The 24,064-nt window shown below is 45.5% G+C and overlaps 3 protein-coding genes across 3 annotated transcripts in view; all 3 read left to right on the top strand.

Moving 5' to 3' along the window:
- The window catches only part of LOC103347026 (mucin-17), a 132,701-nt gene that overhangs the window by 23,978 nt on the left and 84,659 nt on the right, over positions 1 to 24,064 (top strand). Inside the window, 3 exon segments of the mRNA XM_070067817.1 lie at positions 17,469 to 17,540; positions 21,063 to 21,134; positions 23,983 to 24,054. Coding sequence (XP_069923918.1) covers positions 17,469 to 17,540; positions 21,063 to 21,134; positions 23,983 to 24,054 — 216 coding nt within the window.
- LOC138848214 (leucine-rich repeat-containing protein 37A3-like) lies at positions 9,492 to 11,087 on the top strand. The gene is given in 2 exon segments (XM_070067814.1): positions 9,492 to 9,953; positions 9,955 to 11,087. Coding segments are annotated over 2 exon segments (1,362 nt in total). The 5' UTR covers positions 9,492 to 9,507; the 3' UTR covers positions 10,871 to 11,087.
- On the top strand, positions 11,944 to 16,636 carry LOC138848213 (leucine-rich repeat-containing protein 37A3-like). The gene is made up of 3 exons (XM_070067813.1): positions 11,944 to 13,555; positions 13,946 to 14,240; positions 16,590 to 16,636. The coding sequence occupies exons 1-3, from the start codon at positions 12,383 to 12,385 to the stop codon at positions 16,634 to 16,636; spliced, it is 1,515 nt and encodes a 504-aa protein (XP_069923914.1). The 5' UTR covers positions 11,944 to 12,382.

The following is a 24,064-nucleotide window of genomic DNA, read 5'->3' as shown; positions in this document are numbered from 1 at the left end:
TATTCATGTTGCTGCCTCTACCTATTGCTAAGTAATATTCCAATTGTGTAGTTACACCAGTTTATCCATTTCATCAGCTTATAGAACTGTGTTTTCCAACTTTTTGCAATTATAAATAAAGCCACTAACAGCACTCACATGGAGGTCTGTGAGTGGATATGTGTCTTCATTTCTTTGGTGTAAAGATCTAGGGGTAGGACAGTTCATTACCTACTAAGTGTATATTGAACTGTTTAACACACAGCTAAACTGTTTGCCAAGTAGCTGCTGCAGTCTGCACTCTCACCAACAATGTTCGAGAGTGGCACTTGCAACATGTGTTGTCCCAGTCCTCAGATTTCAACTTTTTTAACAAACATTTAGAAACTGGACATTGTGGCACAGCATTAAGATACCACTTGGGGGGCCAGCACCATGGCTTACTTGGCTAATCCTCCACCTGTGGCACCGGCATCCCATATGGGCACCAGGTTCTAGTCCCAGCTGCTGCTCTTCCAATCTAGCTCTCTGCTGTGGCCCGGGAAGGCAGTGGAGGATGGCCCAAGTGCTTGGACCCTGCACCCGCATGGGAGACCAGGAGGAAGCACCTGGCTCCTGGCTTCAGTTCGGCGCAGCTCCGGCGGTAGCGGCCATTTGGGGGGTGATTGGGAGGTGAACCAATGGAAGGAAGACCTTTCTCTATGTCTCTCCCTCTCACTGTCTAACTCTACATGTCAAATAAATAAATAAATAAATAAATAAATAAATAAATAAGATACCACTTGGGATGCCTACATCCCGTATCAGAGTGCCAAGTTTGAGTCCCAGCTACTCTGCTTCCAGCTAATGTGCACCCTGGGAGGTAGCCGATGGTAACTCAAGTATTCTGGTCTCTGCCACCCATGTAGGAGACCCACACATTGAGACCTATGTCCTTGGCATAGTCCTGGCCCAACCCTGGCTGTTATCAGCATTTGGGGAAGTGAACCAGCAGATGGAAGGTCAATCAATCAATCTCTTTCTCTCTCTCTCTCTCTCTCTCTCGTTCTTTCAAATAAGTTAAAAAATAAAACATTTTTTAATGTAGCTCTTCTGCCAGTAGATAAACAGTGGAATCTCTATATGTTTTTTTAGTATTTAAAAATAGTTACTAGAGAGTCAATCAGTTCTCTCACCAAATGCCACCAAGACCAGCATTGGGCTGAAGCTGGAATTGACAGCTGGGAATTCAACCCAGATCTCCCATTTAGGTGGCAGGAACCCCAGTTACTCAACCAAAGAAAGGCAGAAGAACTATATTAGCAGGAAGCTGGAATCAGGAACCAGAGAGAAGGATCAAATGCAAGTGCTCAAATGCGGGACTCAGTCATCCTAACGCTGGCACCTTGGGTACACTCACTGCAGTTTAAACTTAGACTTCTCTAATAACTGACGATACTGTTGTGCAAATATCTTTACCAAGTGTCTATTCAAATCTGTTCCCATGTAGTAATTTGATGGTAATCTTAGGGAGTTTTAAGAGTGTTTTATATGCTCTGGGTATGAGTACTTTCTCTCAGATGTATGTTTAGTAAATATCTTCTCTCTGGTTGTGAGTTATCATTTCACTCTACTAAGTGTACCTTCTGAAGAGTAGAAGTTAATTTTTTTTAATGTTGATGAGCCTATAGCAACTTTTATCTTGTATGGTTTGTCCTTTTATTGTGCCTTTCCTGAAAAAAATCTTTCAAATAACCCATTGTCTAATCTAAAGTTACAGAGATTTTCTCCTGTTTTCTTGTAGAAACTGTAGAGTTACATTTAGGTCCATGATCCTTTCTAGTTAATTTTCATGCAGAGTTTGAAGTATCTCAAGTTTTGAAGTTTTAAAAAGGATTTCCTTAGAGCCCTATTCTGACATTTTACCATAAACTCACTGCAACTTCCATTGTGACCTCCCCCCTGCCAATTGGACAAGCTAAACAGAAACTATGATAAGGCTAGTTGAGCGGACTCCACAAGATAAGAATGGGGAAAGGCCTCTCACAGCATACCCTGCCCTAATCACTTCTGTCAGATCACCTCCTTGACTAACTTTCCCACATCATCAAGTCCACTGGTTTCTGCTCTAGCCTCCTCTTCCTCAACCTTGGGCAGCATCTGCCACAGTGGATCCTCCCAGGTCAGTGAGAGGCCTTCCTCTCCAAAGAGTCAAAGCTCTCATCATCAACAAGCTTTCTCAGTTAGCCAAGGCTGTGGTGTTCTAGCTGCTTTTTTCATACTTGACCATCAGTGGACAGGAAAAGTGCTAGCATTTTCTGGAGCCATGTGCAACCAAGGCTATAAAAACCTGAAAGCAATTGTTACACTGGAGTTCATTATTGGAAGTCCTCAGGAGTTTAGACAAAGCAGGCCAGCTCACTTGTGTCGTGACTCATAAGCGATGGTCCTTAATGCATTCTTAAAGACTTACTTATTTATTCGAAAGGCAGAAATACATGTAGGGTTTTTTTTTTTTTTTTTTGCCAGAGTGTTTTGGCTTTCCATGCCTGTAATACTCTCATGGGCTTTTCAGCTAGATCCGTGTGCCTTAAGGGCTGATTCTGAGGCCAGAGTGCTGTTTAGGACATCTGCCATTCTATAGGTCTGCTGTGTATCTCACTTCCCATGCTGGATCGTTCTCTCCCTTTTTTATTCTATCAGCTAGTATTTGCAGACACTAGTCTTGTTTATGTGCTCCCTTTGGCTCTTAGTCCTATCATTATGATCAATTTGAACAGAAATTGATCACCGGAACTAGTGAGATGGCATTGGTACATGCCACCTTGATGGGATTGAATTGGAATCCCCTGGTATGTTTCTATGTGGGTGCAAACTGTTGAAATCTTTACTTAATATATGCTAAACTGATCTTCTGTATATAAAGAGAATTGAAAATGAATCTTGATGTGAATGGAAGGGGGGAGGGAGAGGGAAAGGGGAGGGTTGCGGGTGGGAGGGAAGTTATGGGGGGGGAGCCATTGTAATCCATAAGCTGTACTTTGGAAATTTATATTCATTAAATAAAAGTTAAAAAAAAGAAGAAAAAAGAAATGCAGAAATACAGAGAGAGAGAAAGATCTTCCATCTGCTGGTTCCTAGCTCAAAAGACCACAACAGCCAGGGCTTGGCCAGGCCAAAGTCAGGAGTCGGAGCTTATTCTGAATCATGTGGGAGCAGGAGCCCAAGCACTTGGACCATCCTCTGCTGCTTTCCCAAGTGCATTAGCAGGGAGCTGGACCAGAAGCGGAGCAGCTGGGACTTGAACCAGTGCCTATAAGGGATGCTGACACTGCAGGTGAAGGCTTAACCTGCTACAGCACAGCGCTGGCCCCTTTATTGCATATTAATGTGCAATGGTCTTTAATACTTAAATATTATCTAGTAAGAATAAGTTATACCTCAGGTCATTAGCAATTTCAAAAGATTTTCCAATATTTTTTAAAATTTTATTTATTTATTTGACAGATAAGAGTTATAGACAGTGAGAGAGAGACACAGAGAAAAAAGCCTTCCGATGGTTCACTCCCCAAATGGCCACAATGGCTGGAGCTGCACTGATCGAAGCCAGGAGCCAGGTGCTTCTTTCCAGTCTCCCATGCGGGTGCAGGGCCCAAGGACTTGGGCCATCTTCCACTGCTTTCCCAGGCCATAGCAGAGAGCTGGATCAAAAGCAGAGCAGCTGGCACTAGAACCAGCGCCCATATGAGATGCCGGTGCTGCAGGTGAAGGATTAACCTACTGCACCATGGTGCCAGCCCCAGATTTGCCAATACTTTTGAAAATAATGATTTGGGGCCCAGCGCTGTGGTATAGTGGGCTGTCTCCACCTGCGGTGCCAGCATCCCATATGGGCACCAGATCCAGTCCTGGCTTCTCCTTTTCTGATCCATCTCTCTGCTATGGCCTGGGAAAGCAGTAGATGACCTAAGTGCTTGAGCTTCTGCACCTGCATGGGAGACCCGGAAGAAGCTCCTGGCTCCTGGCTTCAGATTGGCCCAGCTCTGGCCATTGAGGCCATTTGGGACGTGAACCAGCTTAAGATGGAAGATCTTTGTCTCTGTCTCTCCCTTTCTGTGTTTGTAACTCTACCTCTCAAGTAAATAAAAATCTTCTAAAAAATAAATATTTTATCACTGACATCATCCCTAGTGCATCCATTTTAGTAAGCAGCAAAACTACAACATTCTCTATGCAAGATGCAGTGTTCCTGCCAGAAATGGTCCCTAGTGGGGCTGGTGTTGTGGCACAAAGTGAAGTTGTCTGTGATGCTGGCATCCCATATGGGAGTGCCAGTTCAAGTCCCAGCTGCTCCACTTCCCATCCAGCTCCTTGCTAATGAACCTGGGAAAGCAGCACAGGATGACCAAAGTGCTTGACCCCCTGCCACCCAGGAGAGACCTGAATATAGTTCCTGGCTCCTGGATCCTGGCTCCTGACTTCAACCCAGCCCAACCCCAGCTGCGGTGGCCATTTGGGGCATGAACCAGTGGCTGGAAGATTTATTCACGTTCATTCTTTCTCTCTCTCTCCCTCCCTCTCCCTCTCCCTCCACTCATTCTCTCTCTCTCCTGCACCCAACCATCACTCTGCCTTTCAAATAAATAAAACTTTTTAAAAAAAATCTTAGCCACTCAAAAAAATAAATGTTCCCTGGTGATTATATTCAGTATTGGTCTTAGAAGGATAAATTGAGGTGCATGCTGTAAAACAACTGATCTGAATGCCTCAAAAATCCCAATGCCATGAAACACTGCAAAAAAGGAACAGTTCTAAACTGAAGAAAATTAAAGAGCCATGAAAATAAAATGCAATGCCTGATTTAAAAGTAGCCAAGACATGTTTGGGACAACTGAGAGCACCTGCATGTGGACCACAATAGACGGTGATGTTAATGTTAAAGCTGACTGGGTGATAATAGTGTTGTGGATATGCAGGAGAATGCCTTTGTTCTTAGGAGACGCAGACTTCAGGTTTAGCAAGAAAAGGTCATCATATCTACAGCTCATTCTCAAATGGTTTGTCCAAGAAGTGCATAGAGACACACACGTGGAAAGTGAATGTGGCAAAATGTTAGCAACAGTTGAATCTAAGTGAGAGAACATGTAAACTCATGACACCAATCTTTCGGATATTTTTGTAGGCTTGAAAATTTTCAAAATACGAAGTTAGGGGTAGAAAGGACTTAACGAAAATTTCCTGTTAGAATTGAAGTCTAGTAAAACACTAGCTTAGCATTCTGAGTGCATTCTTTCTTTTTTTTTTGTTTTGTTTTGTTTTGTTTTTAACTTTTATTTAATGAATATAAATTTCCAAAGTACGATTTATGGATTACAATGGCTTCCCCCATACCGTCCCTCCCACCCACAACCCTCCCCTTTCCCACTCCCTCTCCCCTTCCATTCACATCAAGATTCATTTTCGAATATCTTAATATACAGAAGATCAGCTTAGTATACATTAAGTAAGGATTTCAGCAGTTTGCTCCCACACAGAAACATAAAGTGAAAAATAATAGATGATTTTTTTAAATGATGATGAAATCAGATCAGACCTATTGTCATGTTTAATCCCAGTGAGAGTCAAGTTGGGAGTTGATAATTTCTTTTTTTTTTTTTCTTTCTATATGAAGCTTTCCCTGGACCCAAAGAAGTAACATTAGTCATCTGTAACAACTCAACCATTGGTTATTCTATTGGTTAGAAAGAGCCTGGCCCACTACGTGTAACCTACCATAGTTTATCTATTCACCTATTTGTGAACACTTAGGTTGTTCCAATTTGGGGGTATTAGAAATGAAGCTGTTTGCACTTACCCCCCCCCTGTAGGAACTCTGTCCTTAATGAGCTGTACTATGAGAATTAACTGCAAAACTTGTTCTCAAACAGTACTTTTTATGTTGTGGGGTGGGGGGTTGGTGCAAAGTGTTGAAATCTTTACTTAGTATAGAGTTGCTCTTTTGTATATAAAGTCAATCAAAAGTGAATCTTAATGAAGAATGGGATGGGAGAGGGAGTAGGAGGTAGGACGGGAGTGGGGGTGGGAGGGCAGGTATGGAGGAAAAAACACTATATTCCTAAAGTTGTACCTATGAAATTGGCATTCATTACATAAAAGCTTTAAAAAATAAAACAAATAAAAATTAAACTGTTTACGATGGCAGGCATTTGGTGCAGCCGTTAAGCCACTACCTGGGATACTCCAATCCCACATCAGAATGCCTGGATCCAAGTCCCGGCTCTGCTCCACCCTAGCTTCCTGCTAACATGTACCCTGGAAGGCAGTGGGTGATGCCCCAAGGACTTGAGTTCTTGCTCCTCACATGGAAAACCAAACTAGTTTCTGAGCTCCTGGCTTTGGCCTGGCCCAGCCCTGCATGTCGCAGACATTTGGGGAGTAAACTACCTAATGAAAACATGTGGTCGGCACTGTGGCTCAATAGGCTAATCTTCCGCCTTGCGGCGCTGGCACACTGGGTTCTAGTCCCGGTCAGGGCGCCGGATTCTGTCCCGGTTGCCCCTCTTCCAGGCCAGCTCTCTGGTATGGCCCGGGAGTGCAGTGGAGGATGGCCCAAGTCCTTGGGCCCTGCACCCGCATGGGAGACCAGGAAAAGCACCTGGCTTCTGGCTTTGGATCAGCGCGATGTGCTGGCCACGGCGGCCATTGGAGGGTGAACCAATGGCAAAAGGAAGACCTTTCTCTCTGTTTCTGTCTCTCACTGTCCACTCTGCCTGTCAAAAAGAAAAAAAAAAAGAAAAGATGTGTTTGTGTGTGTTTCTCTCTCTTCCTTCCACAGAAACTTTCGAAATGATACATTTGAAAAAAAAATATAATGAAAATAGACTGACAGTTTCTTAAAAACACACACCTACCATAAGTTGCAGTCTTTCCATTTCTGGGTATTTAGGGAAGCACCACCTGACACATCCCAGGGCACTCCCTGGCAGGAAACAGGGATCAGAAATGGAGCCAGGCACTCCAGAAGTGGATGTGCTTGTCCCAAGCAGCATCTTCATGGCTGGGCTAAACACCTGCCTGGTCAAATTACTTTCACTCACCCATCAGTGAGCGAGTGTTCCTTTTTCTCCACATCTTTTCCAACAATTACTGCAGTCAGTCATTTTTCTGGGACCAGAGTAGTTTCTAATAGTGAACACTTCCAACAGGGATGGAGAAGAGTACTCCAGAGGTTGGGGGAAGTCCTCCTGTGCACTCCCAACCCACAATGAGACTTGTGAACTGGAAGGAGACACCCCTGAGTCAAACGACAGATCCATGGTGCCCAATGCTCACCCTGTTGACTTTATTTTGGATACACCACACCCACTTCCATGCCTATGCCTCCTTGGGCCACCTCTCCCTCCTTCCTTTATTCTCATATTCAAGACCAACAATTGGCCACCAGGCTCCTACCCAAATGTCCTGGCCACATACCTCAAGAACTCCTTTGCTGGCACCTTGGCTCACCTGTTTGACCCACCCAAGGAACCCCTTTACAGGTAACTTAATTCTCTGTCTCTATTCATAGGATCTTACCCAGCCATATGGCCTGCTGCCTCTGCCAATTTAAACATACTATCGAGGTTGTCTGCAACACCGTCAAGCTTCACTGTGACAATGAATGCCTGCCAAATACGACACATTGCCGTGAGTCGGAACTTCCTGAGGATCTTTTTTTAATTTTTATTTGTTTGAAATTTCTTATTTTAAAATTTTAGGGTCAAGTTTAAAGTAACAATGTAATTAATTGCTGAATTTTTATTCATTCATTCAGATTTAAACTCCCTAAATTGCTACACTGCTCCCTTGCTGAAAGTCAGGTTCGCAATCACCGCTATGTAATTTAATAACATAGTTACCGCTATGTAATTTACATATGCACAAAGGATCATGGAAAAGAGGTGGAAGGGGAAGGAAGCAATGTTGGGAACCACACACGTGGTGTTCTGTGCTCTTGGGTGCTTTGCTTTTCAATGATAACTCATTTGCACACAGTCTATAAACTGGTTTTCTATGTGTTGGGCCTCAAGGGCCCTCTGTCTTATAGAACAGGTCTACACTGCTCACCGCGGTTGTTTGTTTTTGCACTTGTATAAAAGAGTACAAGTGATGCTGTTTTATTTGGAGCCAGGGAGTTTCTGGTTCCATAACCAGAAATGGCTGCCTGACTCCTCTGATGGAGTCGGAAGGCTCCTCCATGCACTTGTAGACTGTCCAACTCTGAACCTGCACTGAGTCTCACGCTTTTCTATCCACAGAACACTCGGGTACTTTTAAGTATCCTTCTGTAGATGAGGGTTATTACCACTGATGTCGTGACTTCCAAAATGTGACCGCTTTCTTCCTTAGACAGCTTGAATTCAGATCTCAGTCAGGGATCTGAGGCATTAGCACAGTGATAACTGTATACCCATCTACACAGTGTTGCTCACCTTCCAGACCAGTTTCCTACCAATTATATTATTCCCTTCGTCTCAAGAGGTGAGAAGGACAAGCATTGTTAATCTCCCTTTACAAGGGTGGGAAAGAACACACTGAGGTGAGGAGCAAGGCCCCTTGGCTTGACCACCTCTGCCCTCACTCCCCTTACATGCCTATCTCTTGCCATGGACACCTGTGATGGTAGCAAGAACACAGGGCCACAGGGAGGGAGGGAGGGAAGGAGGAAGCCTGTGCTCCCTCAGCATGAGGCAGGACTGTAGAATGATGTGGCTGAGAAGCAGGGGCAGAGCCACAGAAGGGGCAGCTGGGTGGGGCCATTTGTCCTCCAGCCTTATTCTAAGCCTGGAGTGGTTGGTCATTGGAAACCAATGAAATAATACTGATCATAGTTACTGCTTTTTAACACTGCGAACTCTTTGAATGCCACTCTCAAAAATATCTTTTTCTCCTTTGTTGTTGCCATTTCATAGGTTTGAGTTTGGTTTTACTTTTCTCTCTAAAGTCTCAATGGTACCCCAAATATTGGATTTGACTCCTAATTTAATTGATCAGAGTGTAGGGCTGTGGACTGACATAAAGCTGTCCCATCAGTCTTCTGTGCCAAAAAGCAGTCTCTTCTTTTTTTGACAGTTGAAGAAGCATCTATAGGGAACCCAAAGGGGGCATTCATGAAGATATTGCAAGCCCGGAAGAACAACACCAGCAAGCAGCTGACTATTGAGCCAGGGAACTCAGTATCAGAGAGAAACAGTGTGGACTTCCCAGGCCGCATGAGTGAACAGCGGGACCTCAACGATGAAAGTGATGTTATTACTGCACTGAATTATATATTGCCTTATTTCTCAGAGGAAAATCTACAAAATGTAGAATCAACATTATTACCATTCATTACACTGCTTTTTTCAAATGTGCAAGATAGAGAAAAGTCCCTGAGCTACGTGAAAACCCACATAAGAAGGCCCTCTCATCCTTACAGAAATAAGTTGAGAAAGCTCTATTTTCTGGAGAATTTGTTACATGAAGTAATTCAAGAAAAAAATCGATAAGGTTAAGAAGGAAGAAAAGGCCATGCTTATGCAGCCTATCCTGTTAGGTCATCAATTTAACCCTCAAATCCTCCAAAAGAAATCAGAAACTGCCCCGTCACAGGAGAACAGCCTGGCAACCATGCCAAGTGTGGGGTACAGGCTGCAGAGAGTGAAAAAAGTCATCAAGGGGCCAAAGGGCTTACGGGAAAGGCACCTCCAGGAGATGAGGAAGAGCCTCGGGAGGAGACGGGGCACCTGGCCCTTTGTGGAGAGCATTGGGGGAAGAAGGCTTGGGAGAGCAGGCTCCAGGGAGCTGAAGGAGCTTCAAGTGGCTCAGAGGCCCAGGCAGGTGGCCGGAAACTCCTTGCACACGGAGCCCTTGCTCACAAAGGAACGTGAGGCTGCAGCCTCCTCTTTCCTGAAGAAACACATCCTGGGCAGGCCTTCTACCTCCCCTGCAAAATCTCTCTCTGAGATCAACAACAAAGGAGGACTTAACCTACACCATTTTTGTCTTAGAAGATGCCAATGCTAGAGCCAAAAATAAGGTGGCAGGGAAACCAATCTGGCATTCCAGACAGAATTACCGCTTTCATAAAACTTGCTCTCACCTGGTCCTCCGAACCCCCAAGGCCAAACTGAGTCGGAAGTTCAGAAGGAAAAATTCCCTCAACAGGCTGACGGCTGGGAAGAGGCCTCCGTTCCCTGCACTGCGGAGTCTCATAAACTCCCCCTCCGGAGAGGCTTTCTCATCCCCTGGAGGCCTGCATTCTCAGGGGAGTCCTCCTCTGAGAGAACCTTCTATAGAAGACACTAGGGAGGAAAACCATTCCGGAGGGCGTGTTTTTGAAGAAAATGTTTTGACAGAAAACACCACTGCACATGAAGAAACGCTCCCTGGCGACAAAATGCACACAGATCCTTCAGCTACAGATTCTGCTGGGACCGAGTTCGACCTAATGCCGACTGTGGACCAAACCAAGGAAACACAGTGGGAATACCCCAGCGAGGGCACTGAAGCCCCCACCACGCCCGCAGGCTTCACCTACCCCGTGATGCTGTCCCAGGGGCAACAGTTTGAAATTCAGCTGAATCAGCAGCTACAGTCCCTCATCCCCAACACGGACATGAAAAAGCTCATTTCTCACGTCATCCGCACTCTGAAAATGGACTGCTCTGAGGCCCAGGTGCAACTGCCCTGTGCCAAGCTCATCTCCAAAACAGGCATCCTGATGAAGCTCCTCAGTGAGCAGCAGGAAGAAAAGATAGCCAAGAAAGAATGGGACACAGAGCAGTGGAGGACCGAGACCTATATCAATGAGAGTACAGAAGCCCCGAGTAGACAGAAAGAGCAGGAGTCGAGTAAGGTGAGGACAGGAGACCTGCACTTTCCCATCACTTAGGAGACCCCACGCGGGAAGACCAGGGGCTCCCAGTCCAGATCCCTTGGCTCTCTGAGCCCTGGTCTTCCCACTCCTTGAATGTCCCACCTGAATCGCCTGACTCGCTCACACCCATGGCAGACCCTGGCGGCTTTGATGACCTGGGGTCTTCTGCTCCCTCCCGGGTGCTGGCCTCGCCTCAAGAGTCCACTGTGAGTTTGCTTCCTTTTTCTGGAACTGCCCCCAGAGCCAGAACAGCTTGCTGGTCCTGGTCCGTACCAGTATTTCAATAGGTTTCCTCAACAACAGAGGCTACCAGAGGCGATTCCCGTGCTAGACGGGGATCAGGATCAGCCTCCGGCTCTGCCTCCTCGACTGGAAGGAAATGCTCACCAGTCATTGGAAGCACTCGTTCCACCTCTAGACAGTCAGAGTTCACAAGGAAACAAGTTGATTGTTTCACCCCTGACCCCCAAGAAAGATCTAGCTCGGCGTCGACGGCTTCCTAAGGTTGGTGTTGGAACTCCAGACAAAGCGGCCAAGCTTCAGGGTCAAAATCAAGTTTTGCCGGCTGACTATGGGGTCTATCCTGGTGGTTTTCCTACAGAATCCCAGGAGAACCCAGGAGAACCTGCACAGCCCTCTGAGCAGGCTGAACCATCTCAATTCCTGATGGAAGGCCAGACTCAAAATCCAGAGACTCAGGAGCCCATCCAATCCTCCTCTGCACAGCAAGAAGAACAAGTTCCGCCTCCACAGCCCGTTGAACCAGATGAACTTTCTTCACCCCAGCAAGAGGGCCCAGGTGCAGACCTGCAGCAGCCCGAGGAAGAAGCATCTCCATTGCAGCAGGAGGCCCCCGCTCAGAATCCATTTGCTACTGCAGAAGTAGTAGGTCAGGCATCAGTGAATCACAATCTTAACACTCCATCCTCACCTCAGATTGTAGCTCTCCAAGCAAACTTCCCCAGCGTCACACTGAAACCTGCAGACACGGAGCTGACAGAAGCCTCAGGGGTAGGTGAGGAAGTTCAGTCTACTCCAAGCACGGAGCAGGCTCCAGCTCAGCCTCTGGGGCATGCTGAGGGAGTGGGACTCCCCTCAGCCCAACAAGAGGCCCCAGTGCAGACTCCGGAATTCCCTGGGAGGGTGGAATCTTGGACTCAAGAGGGTCTAGCTCAGACCTCAGATCTCCCTGAGGAGACTGGACCTTTCTCTACCCAAAACGATGCCACAGCTCAGCCCTCAGAGTATGCTGAGGAAGTCAGCCCATCTGTAGGCCAGCAGGGGGCCCCAGCTCAGCCTCCAGGCCTGCCTGTGAACACTGAATATTCCTCCAGCAATCAGGAGCAGCCTGCTCAGCCTTCTGAGTCTCCAGAGATCGAACCTTCTAGAAGCCAACTGGAAGCCCCGGAGAAGCCTTCGGCACTCCCTGTGGAAGTCAAATCTCCAGTACAGCAAGATCCCCAAGCTCAAGCGCTAGAATCTCCTGAAGAGACTATCATAGCTCAGACTCCACAGATTCAGAAGGGGATGGACTGGTCTCCAGATCAGAATCAAGTTCACCGTTATAACCTGCCCAATGTTACCATCAAGCCTGCAGATGTGGCGCTGACCATAACTCCGGAGCCCACCATGGAGCGGGACTCTTCTCCAGTGCAGCAGGAGGGCTCTGCTCAGACTCCGGGCCCTTCTGTGGAGACAGAACCCTATATTAGTGATCAGGAGCAGCCCACTCAGTATGTTGAGTCTTCTGTAGAGAACAAACCCTCTCCAGCCCAGCAGGAGACCCCATATCAAACTCTGGGCCCTTCCCTGGAGACAGAAGCTTCTCCAGCCCAGCAGGAACCCCCAGAGCCGACTCCGGTCCCTTCTGCAGAGACGGAACCTTCCCCATTCCAGCAGGCACCCAGAGCTCACACTGCACGCCCTTCCGTGGAGGCAGAACCTTCTCCCCGTGAACAGGAGCAGATAGCTCAGTATGCGGAGGCTCTGGTGGAGACTCAGCCTCCTCCAGGCCCTCCCGTGGAGACAGAGCCTTCTCTCAGAGAACAGCAGCAGATTGCTCAGTACGCGGAGGCCCTGGTGGAGACTCAAGCTCCTCCAGGCCAGCTGGAGGCCCTAGCTCTGACTCCAGTCCCTCCTATGGAGACCGAACCTTATATCAGTGAGCAGGAGCAACCAAGGCGGCCCTCTGAGTCTTCTGAGGAGGTTGAATCTTCTGGAAAGAAGACAGAAGTCCCAGCCCAGCCTCCAAGTCATCACACAGTGACCATTTTACCTCCCGGTCACCATCAAGTTCAGCAGTACGACTTGCCCAATGTGACTACTAAACCTCCAGACCTGCAGCTGACCCTAACACCAAAACCTGCAGCAGAAGTGGAAACATTTCCAGTCAGCCACGAGGTCACAACAACTCAGGCCTCAGTCCCAGCTCTGCCTCCAACGCCTCTTGAAGAGGTTGAACCACTGCCAATTCAATCTCCAGAAGTTATGCAGGATGAGAAACCCTCTATGACCCAGCAGGAGGAAACAGCTGAAATTTTACAGGCCCCCGAAGAGGCTGCACCTTCTCCAATCCATCAGGAAGCCCAAGCTCATGCCTCAGTGTTCCCTATGGAGCATGAGCCTTTGAAAGACCAGGAGGCAGACACAGCTCAGCAGCCAAAGCCCCCAGAAGAGGATGAGCACTTCCCACTTCCAGGGGTCCCAGCTCAGCCTGAACAACTGAAGGAACCTTCACCAAGCCAGCAGGGGATTTCCGTTCCACCTCTAGAGCGCCCCGTGAGTGCTTACCAATTACCACTCCAACAGGGAAACACAAACCAGCCTTCAGATATCTTCCCAGAGATGAGTGATGCTATCCCAATGAATATGACATTTTCACCTCATATTCCAGAAGAAATACTCAGAACTCAGCATTTAAGGATGTCTAAAACCAAACCAAAACATGTGGATATTGACCTTACCAGAACCCTAAAGCCCACTCCAGAAGTTTATCCTTACTGGAGTCAGCAGGAAGGACCTGCCCAGCCTACAGTTCCCACCAAGCAAGTTGAATTTTCTCCAACCCAGCTTGGGCCTCCTCTTGCCAAGCCTCCAGCACTGCCTGAAAAGATGGAACTTTCTCCAGCTGAGCCTCTAGAGCCCCTCAAGAATGCAGAACAAGCTCCAGTGCAAAATGTAGCCCCAGCCAAGCCACAAGACTTCCCTGACACTCAATCATCTGTAACCCAGCAGGAGCTTCAAACTCAGCAACCAAACCTGACCAAAGTCACAGGTCAACCTTTGGATGTGGAACTCACCATAACTACACAACCTGGAATGGAAGGCGGACTTTCTCCAATCATGCAGGAGGCCCCAGTTCAGTTTCCAGGGCCATCTAAGGAAGGTATAGCTCAACCCCCAGGATATCAGGGGGTGACAGTTCCAACACCAGCTCAGGATCAAGCTCCGTTTCCAAAATCACCCCGCATCACATTTCAACCTTTTGATCTGGCACTTACAATAACTCCACAGCCCATTACAGAGGCTGAACTTGCCACAAATGTGCAGGAGACTCCACCTAAAGAATCTGTAGCTCAGCCACCAGTGCCTCATGAGGGTCAAAATCAACCTCCACTATCACCCAGTGTCACAAATCAACCTTTAGACCTGGCACTTACCATTACTACAGAACCTACTACAGAGGCTGAGCATCCTGCAGACCTGAGCAAGACTACAGCTCCATCTCCAAACCTGACTCCAGTCACAACTCAACATCTGGACCTGGGACTTACCATAACTCCAGAAACCAGCAGTATGGTGACTGAACCCTCTACAGACATGCAGGAGACCTCCAGTCAACCTCCCATGGAGGGTGTAACCCAATCTCCAATACATCAAGAGGTGACAGTTCCAACACTGGGTCATAATCAAGCTCAATATCCAACATTGCCTCACATCACAGTTCAGCCTTTGGACACAGTGCTTACCATAAATGCAAAGCGTACCAGGAAGGCTGAACATTCTACAGCCCTGAAGAAGACTAAAGTACCTCCCGTGCTCCATGAGGGGGTACTTTCACAACCAGACCAGGTTCAGGCTCAGCATCCAACCCTGACAGAAGCCACAGTTCAACCTTTTGATGTAGAACTTACCCTAACTCCAGAATCCATTGTGGAGGGTGAACCACTCCCAACCATGCAGGAGACTTCAGGGCAGCCTCCAGGGTCACATAATGAAGTGGTCTATCAGCCTCCAGTTTATTATGAGATGGTAGTTCCAAAACCAAGTCAAGATCAAACTCCACATCCAATGTCACCCAGTGGCACAGCTGAACCTTCGAAGTTAGAGTCAACCATAACTCAGGTACCCACTACACAGGATGAACATTCTACAGCCTTCAAGTCTATATCTCCTCCTCCTTATCCAATGTACCCTGAGGTGACATTTTCACCTCCAGTCCAGATTCAGACTCAGTATACAAACCTGCCTCAAGTCACAGTCAAGCCTCTGGACCTGGAAATTACCCAAACTCCACAACGTACTACAGAGGCTACACCTTCTACTACCATGCAAATGACCCTAACTCAGTCTACAGAGCCACTAAAGGAGCTCGTAACTCAGTCCCCAGGGGACAATGAGATGACAGTTCCAACAGCAGGTCAGCATCAAGCTCAGCACCCAACATCACCCAGTGTCATAGCTCAGCCTTCCAAGATGGAGCTAACCATAGCTCTGGTACCCACTGCAAAAGCTGGCCATTCTCCATCTCTGAAGAAGACTACAGATCTACATCCAGGCCAGGTTCAGACTCAGCACTCAACCCTAACTGAAGTCACAGATCAACCCCTGAATGCAGCTGCCACCATAAATGTCTGTGAGCTCTGCACCTGCAAAGATGAGACACTTTCATGCACTGGCCTCAGCCCAGTGCAGAAGCTTCACAGAGTTCCTGTACCAGAGCCCAACAGCTACAATGGCACCTTCAGCATATTGTAAGAATCTCCCTTCCTCATGGTTCCCTACAGCCTGCCTGTCTCAGCAGCTTTTCCCCAAGATCTTCTGAGCCCTCCTCAAGTCCCCACCTTATGTTGACTCTGTGTGTGTGTATGTGTGTGTTTTGGCAGACAGAGTAGGACAGTGAGAGACAGAGAGAAAGGTCTTCCTTTTTCCGTTGGTTCACCCCCAAGTGGCCACTTTGCTTGAGAGCTTTCCTGATCCTCCTTCTCTTATTCTCTTCTGTCTCTTCTACAGTCTCATGTGATTGCCCTTACTGCTTTTCCTGATTCATTATTTATTGACATTCACCATGTTATTACCTCATTGCTTTAATCCCACTCTTCAACACAGCCCTCATCCCGACTTATTAGAGATGATACAACAGATTTAAGGATAGATTCTGGAGCCAGGTTGCCTGGCTTTGAACACAGGTCTCCCAGTGATTAGCTTTGTGACTTTGGACAAGTTATTTAGCTTGGATTCAATATCCTCATCTGTAAAGCTGGCTTAAAGAACTGTGTGATGGATTGTAACAGAAAATAAAAATGCGTGACTCCACAGTCTTTCCCTGGATGACAGCGAGAATGATGGTGGTCTATAAGGCAGAAGCACAGCAGTCAGAAAGAAGAGCCCGTTAGTGGGAGATGTGTTCAGTGTTAGGCACTTTTTATTGATGAGCATAAAGTAACCCGAGAGGACATATCCACCAGGCAGGTGAGCATACAGGTATCTGTTTTATTGCTGCTCCTGCTTCCAGGAAAATGTGTACCTAAAACAAATAGGTTCATTGTTGCTGAGGAGTGAGGACAGAGTTAAAGCTAAGCACTCACAGCAATTCAAAGTTGAAGCTAAATATAAGTCATTTAACAGCTTCTTGTAAACAAGTATCGATTATGAGCACCTTTCCACTTTTTAAAAAGTGCACAGAATGTAGGATAAAATGTGAAAGTATGAACCCCCACACACCCTCATCATCCCCTGGTCCTCACTCTATTACCTGTAACCCAGGTGTGCGTCTTTCCTTCCAACCTCCTCTCTTTTTTTTTTTTCCTATGGAGGTAATGCTTGGCTCCTGGCTCAGTGATCGGCACTTTTACCCTATGCTGTATTCCAAAAGGCTTTCCACATCAGCACATTAGTCCCTCTGATTTTAAATTGTCTGTATCCATTCAGTACTTGGAAAGATTTCAGCAGAGGGCGCTTGGCCAAAGCACTAGTATACCTGCATAGGTTTTCATTATTCTTATGGTGACAATACATTTTGCCCATTTTTTCTTGAATAATTTATCCTTTTCTCACTGATTTATAGAAGTCAGTGTAGACACCTGAGTTATTTTGGTGAAAATACTTAATATTCAAAGTGATTGACTGTCTTTACTGTCAAAGAGACTGGACAGAGACGAAGTTAAGCTTCTGAGAGGATGCTTCATTGTTTATGTCAGTGGCCCCTCATTATTTACTGAGTGAGCAAACTGGGAAGCAGAGAGCTATGGAACATAAAAGCACTGGTATTTATTAGAAAGCTGATAATATTTCTGTATTTCAATACTCCCCCATGAGGGTGCCATGATTTTTTTCCTCATTCTGTTCATTCTTTTCCAACCCATTCAAGGATGTGAACTGTGTTCCTTTACAGAAATTTCCAAGGAAACTCGATTTCTTTCATTGATGAAAATGTATGGAAAGCATACCGCTGGGCTGAGACACTGTGAGTACACGCTCCCAAACATGAATACACAAAACTAACTGCATTGTAAGAGCTTTCTTGTTCTACTATTTTGAGGTCAGTATGTCAGAAAAAGTATTCCCTCTCCATGTCACAATCAACATCTGTTGATTATAATTCTATGGTTGTTTTAACAAGGCACAGAATTTGAAATAAGAAACTACTTCTATTTATTTGCATTTTATCAGTAATACCATTACATTCTTAGTAGATAAAAAGTGATAGGGATAGTGAAGACCTTCATTGTGTCCTAACTCCCTACCTATGAGGTAATAATTACTGCTCTGAGTTTGGCATATATCCTTCCAAAAAATTACCTACAAACATATTTACATAGAGCATAATGGTTGTGTTGTGTGGTTTCTTTCTTTTTTTAACCTAAATAGTAACATCCTGCAACTTGGTTCTTTCACTTCATGGTTTCTTCTGGATTTCTTTCCCTCCTAGTACTCAGTCAGTTACCCTATTCATTTAACTCCTGCATGATATTCTATAGTATGGATGGCCATTTCACAGTTTACTTAATAATCCCTCTATTGATGGATTTTCGATTATGTCCACTTCTCATGTATTGCTGCAAGGAAAATCCTTGTGCACACTTGTGAACATGGACAAGCATTTTGCAAAATAGAAGTCTAGAAAGAAAATGGGGCAGCTAGCATTGTGGCATAGTGGGAAAAGCCTCCACCAGCCATGCCAGCATCCCATATGGGCGCTGGTTTGAGTCCTGGCTGCTCCACTTCTGATCCAGATCTCTGATATGGCCTGGGAAAGCAGTGGAAGATGGCCCAAGTGCTTGGGACCCCGCACCCATGTGGGAGACCTTGAAGAAGCTCCTGGCTCCTGGCTCCTGGCTTCGGATCAGCACAGCTCTGGCCATTGTGGCCAACTGGGGAGTGAGCCAGTGGATTGAAGACCTCTCTCTCTCTCTCTCTGCCTCTCTCTCTCTCTCTCTGCCTCTCCTTCTCTCTGTGTGTAACTTGACTTTCAAATAAATAAATAAATCTCAAAAAAAAAGAATGAAAATGGATGAAGACTACGGAAATAGGAAATTTTAATTGCCCTCAGAAAAGCTGTGCACACTTACTTACACTCCAGCTAACAGAATATAAGAACATTCATTTCCCTTCATCCTTTTTAAAAAGATGTATTTGTTTACTTGAACTATGGGAGTGGGGGGAGGGGGAGATGGAGCGAGAGCAAATGAGAGAGTGAGAGAAAGAGAGAATCTTCCATCCACTGCTTTATTCCCCAAATGCCCAAAACAGCCATGGCTGGGCCAGGCCAAAGCTAAGATCTAATACTTGATTCTGGGTCTCCCACAGGGATGACGAGGAATCAAGCACTTGGGCCATCATCTGCTGCCTCCTAGGTGCACTAGCAGGCATCTGGCTCAGAAGCAGAGGGCCCAAGACTTTAACCAGGCTCTCCAATATGGAATTTACGCTTCTCAAGTGACGGCTTAGCCTGCTATGCCCCAACACTGACTCTTCCCTTCACCTTTTCACCTCGGGATGCTCTTTGTCTTTTTGCTAATGTGACTGGCAAATAAAAGGGTGCCCAGCTGAATCTGGATTTCTCTGATTACTCATAAATTTAAATGTCTTTATATACTTATTGAACATCTATGTTTCGTTGAGGTTTTGTCCACTGTCCATTTGTTGAATTATCTTTTCCTTACTGATTTTTGAAAGGAATCAGTTTAGACTCCCAATTTGGGGGGAAAATACTTAACATTCAAAGTAATTAACTAAAAATAAAAATCTATCATGTCACCTAGGCCAGTGAACTAGAAATTTTGAAGTGCTGAGTGTAACATAATAAAAAAAAGGAATTAATTGACATTTTTCACGACAGTTTGCGTGTTATATCACTGGGACAACTTGTACAGACATCATAAATTATTTCTGAATACAAACAAGACATATAACAGACAAAGGAGAAGGGTTATGATCACTTTAAGATAAATTTTCCCAGGGCCTGTGCAGTGCTGCAGTAGTGCAGTGGGCTAAGCTGCTACTTGCGGCGCTGGTATCCTGTACGGGCACCAGTTCTAGTCCCAGCTGCTCCACTTTAAATCCAACTCTCTGCTATGGCCTGAGAATGCAGTAGAGGATGGCCCAAGCACTTAGGTCTGTGCACCCATGTAGGAGACCCCAAAGAGGCTCATGGATCCTGGCTCCTGGCTTCCAATTGGCCCAGCTACAGCCATTGCAGCCATTTGGGGAGTGAACCAGTGGAGAGAAGACCTTTCTGTCTCTCCTTCTCTCCATCTGTAATTATAACTCTGAAACAAATAAATAAAATCTTTTTTAAAAAAGATAAAAGTTTCCCCTTAGCCTACTATCTCATTTCTGATGGGAAAATGCTAGAATCAGGCAGTTGTGACTTTTAATTTATGATGTTTCTTAAATACAATACACGCAGTTTGTATATATTTTGGTTATGCTTCATTTAAAGATGTCCCAAACTTGTAAGAAAAATCAAAGTCAGGGCTGGCACTGTGGCATAGTAGGTAAAGCCACCACCCACAGTGCCAGCATCCCATATGGGTGCCGGTTCGAGTCTCAGCTGCTCCACTTCCGATCCAGCTCTTTGCTATGGCCTGGGAAAGCAGTGGAAGATGGCCCAAGTCCTTGGGCCCCTGCACCCACATGGGAAGACCTGGAGGAAGCTCCTGGCTCCTCATTAGCACAGCTCCAGCCTTTGTGGCCAATTGGGGAGTGAACCAGCGGATGGAAGACCTTCCTCTCCCCTCTCCCCTCTCCCTTCTCCCCTCTCCTTCTCTCTGTGTGTAACTCTGACTTTCAAATAAATAAATAAATCTTTGGAAAAAGGAAAAATCAGAGTCATCTGACACAAAAGTAAATAACACTAGTTTCCTCTGAAGAGTGAAGACGGGAGTTGGAAAGGCTAAGGGATAAAGGGAAGGGGAAGAAAATTTAATTTTTCTTATTTGAGAGGCAAAGGCAGCATGCTATCATACACTGTTCACTCCCCAGATGCCTGTAGTGGTGAGACTGGGTCAGTCAAACTCAGGAACCTCAAACTCAGTCTTGTTCTCCTACATAGATGGCAGGGATTTAAATACTCAGCCATCATTACTGCCTCCCTGGTCAACCTTAACTTGTAGCCCCGGCATACCTCAAACATGGGGCTTCGGTAGTAGGGCTTGGGGAAAAAACAGAAGGAAATGGCAGTTCTGCCAATCTTGGTGCCTCCCAGTGTTAGGTTCTAACAGGGACATTGTGACCTACAGAGCAGACATTACATTTATGATTTGGTGGGAAGGACGGATAGGTGTATAGAGATGGACAAAAAAGGGAGAGTGGGAAAAATGGTTTAAATTAAAATACAACAGACATTGCCACCCTAGAAGTAAATTAGAATCTGGGTATTTAAACAGCACCATTACCAAAGTTTCCTCTACATACAGAGTTAGTCCTATGAAGCAAACAGCTGCAGTTGTCATTTTGATTCAGAAGTACCTCTTTCATTTTCCAGAATCCTCAGTGAAAATGACTTGACTGAATTACATAAGGACTCATTTGAAGGCCTGCTGTCCCTCCAACACTTGTAAGTCAGTTAATCATACTTATTTATGAGATTTTAGTTACATTATCTAGAAAACAAATATGGGTCCCAGCTGGATAATCTCCAAGGTTTCTTCTGGAAGTCTACACTGTAGGGTCTCATATCTCTAACATGGAATACCTACTATGTGCTTTGTGGTTTTTTTTTTTTTTTTGACAGGCAGAGTGGACAGTGAGAGAGAGAGAGAGAGACAGAGAGCAAGGTCTTCCTTTGCCATTGGTTCACCCTCCAATGGCCGCCGCGGCCAGTGCGCTGCGGCCGGAGCACCGCGCTGATCCGATGGCAGGAGCCAGGTGCTTCTCCTGGTCTCCCATGGGGTGCAGGGCTCAAGTACCTGGGCCATCCTCCACTGCACTCCCTGGCCACAGCAGAGATGGCCTGGAGGAGGGGCAACCAGGACAGAATCCGGCGCCCAGGCCAGGACTAGAACCCGGTGTGCCGGCGCCGCAAGGCGGAGGATTAGCCTAGTGAGCCGCGGATTATATTTGTATTTAATTTACAAGCAATGGATGAAATTGGATCCAAGGTCTGTCTTCATACAGGTCCTAAGTTAAGAATGAGTTTTATATTTATAAAGGACTGTAAAGAGAAACAAAGAAACAAGAAAATACAACAGAGACAATATGTGGCCGACCAAGTCTCAAACATTTATCATCTGGCCTTTACAAACAAGGTTTGAACAAGTTGGTTTAATACAACAAAGGGAAGAAAACATAAACCAACAACATTAATTTGAATGCCATCAACTGAAAGTTGTTAGATGATCTAATCTTGAATAAGTTAACCTTTAGCCATTAAGTGACTTGCTAAACAGGTAAATTATATAAACAATATTATCAAGAATACTAAGCTACCAAGAGAACAGATTTGGCATTAATGATTTCAATTAAGGAACTATTATACCCATGTTGGAAATAGATAATTAAAACAATAGCTACATAGTATTGGGAAGTGTACATCATTAATCCTTATTAGGCTAATTACTGGGCCTCTTCAGCAAATAGATTCTTGTCTCAAAAGTACAAGGCTTAAGGAACATAGCATGTGATACTCACAACACTCCTTTGAATGATGATCAGAACTTCTAGGCCATACGGGGACAACCACATCTGCATGGTTCCTCTTGAGCACCTTTCCCATCTGGGCTCCGGAACCTTGCAAACATGGTTTGGAGAAAAACAAATGAGACTACTGCTGGTAGAATAGGCCCTTCATTGTTTCTGCTGGAAAATCCTTTGTAGCCTAATTAGTTTATGCTAGTGTATGTATTCACTTCATTTTCAAAATGCCAATCAATTGTCTAAAGCTGAAAGAGAAAGCCAAACACTTTGCCTAGTACTGGAGACACATAAATGAGTAAGACAGGATCCCACCTTCCCAAGAGCTCACAATCTTGCAGGGGAAACAAATACACAAGCTCAAACCAATACCCAATAAGCACTATGTAGCTGACAGAGTGCTGCAGAGGGACCAGGGAATAATAAAACCACACTGCTTTTTAAAAATTCACTTTTCCTTCTTCTACCTACTCAACCATTCCTTCATTTAATAAACACCTGAGTCTATTTCCATGAGTCAGTTTTAAACATAGTGGGCAATGTAGATGAGCAAGGCCAAATCCATGCTTTCAAGAAGTTTATGCTCTGGGGAAATGGAAGGCACAAGTAACGATATCAAAAGAAATGGATATAGAGTCCAGACGAGGGAGAAGACTTTGGGCTGGGTCAGGGACGATGGAACCAGGGAGCAATGCCAGTTGAACAGGACTTCCAAGGGGGCAGTGGGCATCATCAGACGTCTTGGAGAGAATATCGTGGGAGAAAGGGAAAACATGGAAGCTTCTGAGGCACAGAGATGCAGGGAAAGCTGGAGGGTGAAGCCAGGTCTTCCAGGCCTTTGAATGCTGAGCAAGAGTCACCACGGGGAACCATGCTGTCACAGCAGTGCTCTAAAACAGACTTGAGCTTGCACCACAGTTACCTGGGGCTCTGAACCCTACCCCCACAGTAACTGCCTGAGTCGGTCTAGAACAGGGCTGAGAATCTGCCTCTTCTGTAAGCACCTAGTGATGTTGGCCTCGGAGAGTCACTTAGGGCAAGTCCCACTGGTGACTGCGCGTGGGACAGGTGAGAGAAGGAGATTCTAGAGATGGAGCCACCAACAGATGAGTTGCAGGTGAAAAGTGAGGGTCAAATTGTAATCAGTGGAAGTAAGAGTCCTCTACCACCAAGAGTGTTTTCAAGTGGGAATCCAGTGTCGTGCTGTTTTCTGACGGTTCTATCATGGCTTTCATGGACTATCAAGCAACAAGCAACAAATAAATTTCCTTTAGTATGACAGAAAGTGTAATTCTGAATCAGTTCAAAATAATGAATTAATTAGAGAACCAATTTCATTTCAAATGATTCAAAAGGGCATCTTTTTTTCTGGTATTGAATGAAGTTAGAAAACTAGGACTAAACCAGGAAAGATGTGAAAATGTGAGTATTCTTTGGAATATTAGACATCAAAAATGGAGATGACAGCTTTGCTCCTTGTTTCAAATGGATGAAGACTATGAAAGTTCATCTAATCAATTCTGCACTCAGGAAAGTTTACCACCACAATCTATCAAGATCTATAGTTGTGTATGTCATTGATGAAGGTTCTAACAGTGAGACTATTAGGAGAGGTTGTAAGAAGGGGTAGTATCTCCAGAGGGTCAAATACAAGTCCAAAGCTTTACAGTTTAGGTAAAAACTGCATATCCAACATTATCAAATGCAAATTTTATTATCCCCACTGACTATATAGGTAATAGCTAACCAAGGCAATGTTTTCCTTTTCCTAGAGATTTATCCTGCAATAAAATAGAGTTTATCGAAAGACGTGCATTTGAGTCACTCCCTTTTTTGCAGTCTATGTAAGTTACA

Source organism: Oryctolagus cuniculus, unplaced genomic scaffold, assembly GCF_964237555.1.
Source record: "Oryctolagus cuniculus unplaced genomic scaffold, mOryCun1.1 SCAFFOLD_128, whole genome shotgun sequence".
NCBI lineage: Eukaryota > Metazoa > Chordata > Mammalia > Lagomorpha > Leporidae > Oryctolagus > Oryctolagus cuniculus.
The sequence above is the reverse complement of the archived record's forward strand: the minus strand, read 5'-3'. Positions and strand labels throughout refer to the sequence as shown.

Coding starts and splice junctions, on each gene's coding strand:
- LOC138848213 (XM_070067813.1), top strand. CDS start 12,383: ATGGACTGGTCTCCAGATCAGAATCAAGTTCACCGTTATAACCTGCCC. Junction 13,556..13,945: donor AGCACTTCCCACTTCCAGGG/GTCCCAGCTCAG, acceptor CCTCTTGCCAAG/CCTCCAGCACTGCCTGAAAA. Junction 14,241..16,589: donor TCCAGGGCCATCTAAGGAAG/GTATAGCTCAAC, acceptor TCCTGCTTCCAG/GAAAATGTGTACCTAAAACA.